Source organism: Ammodytes marinus (genome assembly GCF_949987685.1).
Source record: "Ammodytes marinus genome assembly, chromosome: 3".
Lineage (NCBI taxonomy): Eukaryota > Metazoa > Chordata > Actinopteri > Uranoscopiformes > Ammodytidae > Ammodytes > Ammodytes marinus.
In genome coordinates this window covers 34,244,294-34,246,793 of record NC_137232.1, presented here as the reverse complement: position 1 = coordinate 34,246,793, position 2,500 = coordinate 34,244,294, and the positions used below count along the sequence as shown (strand labels likewise).

Genomic DNA, 2,500 nt, shown 5'->3' with positions numbered 1-2,500 from the left:
GCGGTGATGTAAGAGATGTGGGCGGGGTTAGTGGAACTGACAGCCCTCTCAGCCAATAGCAGCCACGCATCCAGCTGGGAGTGTCTCTTCATAAACTCATGCCACAGGATCCACCTCGACTCCAATCTAGGAAAATGTAATCAATCAAAACTTATTTATATAGCACAGGGGTCACCAACACAGTGCCCGCGAGCACAAGGTAGCCCTCAAGGACCATATGAGGCGCCCTCAGGCCTGTTCTAAAAATAGCATAATAATCTGTTTCCCACCTTTTTTAAGTCATTGTTGATCATTATTGTGAGAAATCATTAACATGATCAGTGTCTTCACATAGATGAGTATCATTAATCATTAATAATAATATATAACTAAAGGCAAACTGAGCAAATGTGTTATTTTAGAAGAGTGTATCAAACTGGGTGGCCTTCGTATGACTCAGTACCCATGAAGTAGCCCTCAGGTTCAAAAAGGTTGGTGACCCCTGATATAGCACCTTTTAAACATATCAGATGTTATGGAATACTTCACCCATACGGAACCGGCGTTCTATCATTACAACATCGCTATTATAATATAATGAATGAGGTTTTTCTTCCCTCAGTCTTCCCTCAGTCTTCCCTTGGCCCAGCTGTCCTGTTAATCCTAACACTACATTTCTACCACTGTGCTGTCACACTAGTAAGTAGTAGGGTTTGACAGTGAGACCATAAAACACTCTTTCTGACTTTTCTCAGGCTAGGATGAACCGATTTCTAAAATGTTTGCACATTTATACTAAATAGGATCTCAGAGTTCAATACATCTTCATATTCCCACCGGTGAAGTAGACTGAAGGAAGAAAAACCAAATTTATTATATTATAATAGCGGTTTTATAATGCTAGAACGCCGATTCCGTATGGGTGAAGTATTGGCTCCGCAGTGTATGAGCGACTCCAGTGTGTTATGTTCGGACTTGTCTGCAGACGGACAGACAGACAGACAGACAGACAGACAGACAGACAGACAGACAGACAGACAGACAGGCAGGCAGGCAGGCAGGCAGACAGACAGACAGACAGACAGACAGACAGACAGACAGACAGACAGACAGACAGACAGACAGGTGGCACAACTTTACATACCGTTTGACTAAAGAGAGAGTGGGTGGATTTCACCATTGAGCCGGTTATGATTCATAAGCACATTTTAAGCCCCATCGGTTTTCATTGGAGCTGTAGCTTTATTATAGAGCTTATGCTATCAAGTCATAAAGAGTTTAATGTTGGATACTCTGAACCAAAAATCTCAACTTTCTAAATCACTTACATCAACTAAACTTTCCATAATCATTCTCAGCACTATTCTGAAGGTTATTACTGAAGGATTTGTTCATATGTTGTTCATTGTCTGATTTATGTTAGGGGAGGCAGTGGCGAAGTGGGTAGGGTGTTTGCCTCTGGTGTGCAGGGTCGGAGGTTCGATCCCCCGTCTCCCCGCCACATGTCGAAGTGTCCCTGGGCAAGCAAGACACTGAACCCCGAATTGTGTACAAAATGTGAAAAATGTGTACAAAAACAATGTAAAGCGCTTTGGGTCGGTGATAAACGGAGATATAGTGCTATACAAGTCCATTTACCATGTTATATACATTTTTGTAAATTTTTATTTAAATAAAATAAAAAATATGTTATATAAATAAATGATATAAATATATATATTATATTATAAATATATTATTAAAAAATTATAAAATAAATATTATATAAAAATGTCAAACCAGTGGCGTAGTTGATAGAGCGTGTACCATATCGGCTCTGGCCTTCGTTGCAGTGGTCGCAGGTTCAAATCCGACCCGTGGACCTTTACTGCAGGTCATCCCCCCCTCCCTCTCTCTCTCTCTCTCTCTCTCTCTCTCTCTCTGTCTCCGCATTTCAACTCTGTACTGTCTAATAAAGCTTGAACATGCCAAAAAATTATCTTTAATAACACCATCCATGTAGGAAACTCACTGTCCACATCCCCGCAGGTCGCCATCTTGGCTCCAGCTGTCGTCCACTTCCTGTATCTCCACTTCCTGGTTCTCCTGACCAATCAAATCCATCTTAGGCCAGTCGGACAGAAAAGTCGACTCTGGGACCAACTGCTCCTCCATGTCGCTCTCTGCTTCAGTTATCTGTGTGGTGTCTCCATGGCGACCAGAAGGGGGCGGAGCATTCTGACATCACGTGAGTTTCACCTGCTGAAAAAACAAAAGGTTGAAGACGATAAATTATACTTTTCAAAATGTTTGTATTTTATTTAACCTTTATTTATACTGTGTGTGTGTGTGTGTGTGTGTGTGTGTGTGTGTGTGTGTGTGTGTGTGTGTGTGTGTGTGTGTGTGTGCACGTGTGTGTGTGTGTGTGTGTGTGTGTGTGCGTGCGTGACCCTCATTTGCAATGATAACAAGTCAAAAAGGAAGAACGTTTATTAAGCCATACAGCACAATTCAGACACAAGGCAATTCAGAATGCTTTACA

At 41.7% G+C, this 2,500-nt stretch overlaps 1 protein-coding gene across 2 annotated transcripts in view; it reads right to left on the bottom strand.

Annotated features, from left to right (window-relative positions):
• LOC307271391 (nesprin-2) overlaps window positions 1-2,500 on the bottom strand; it is a gene marked incomplete at its 3' end in the record, with an annotated part of 34,511 nt that overhangs the window by 13,081 nt on the left and 18,930 nt on the right. For both annotated transcript variants that reach the window (XM_080053828.1, XM_080053829.1), the window contains exons 2-3: window positions 1,991-2,220; window positions 1-126 (exon numbers count right to left, since the gene is read on the bottom strand). The exon at window positions 1-126 is cut by the window's left edge and continues 25 nt beyond it. In XM_080053828.1, the coding sequence (XP_079909954.1) occupies window positions 1-126; window positions 1,991-2,133 (269 nt within the window). In that variant the 5' untranslated portion in view covers window positions 2,134-2,220. The remainder of the gene's footprint in view (window positions 127-1,990; window positions 2,221-2,500) is intronic.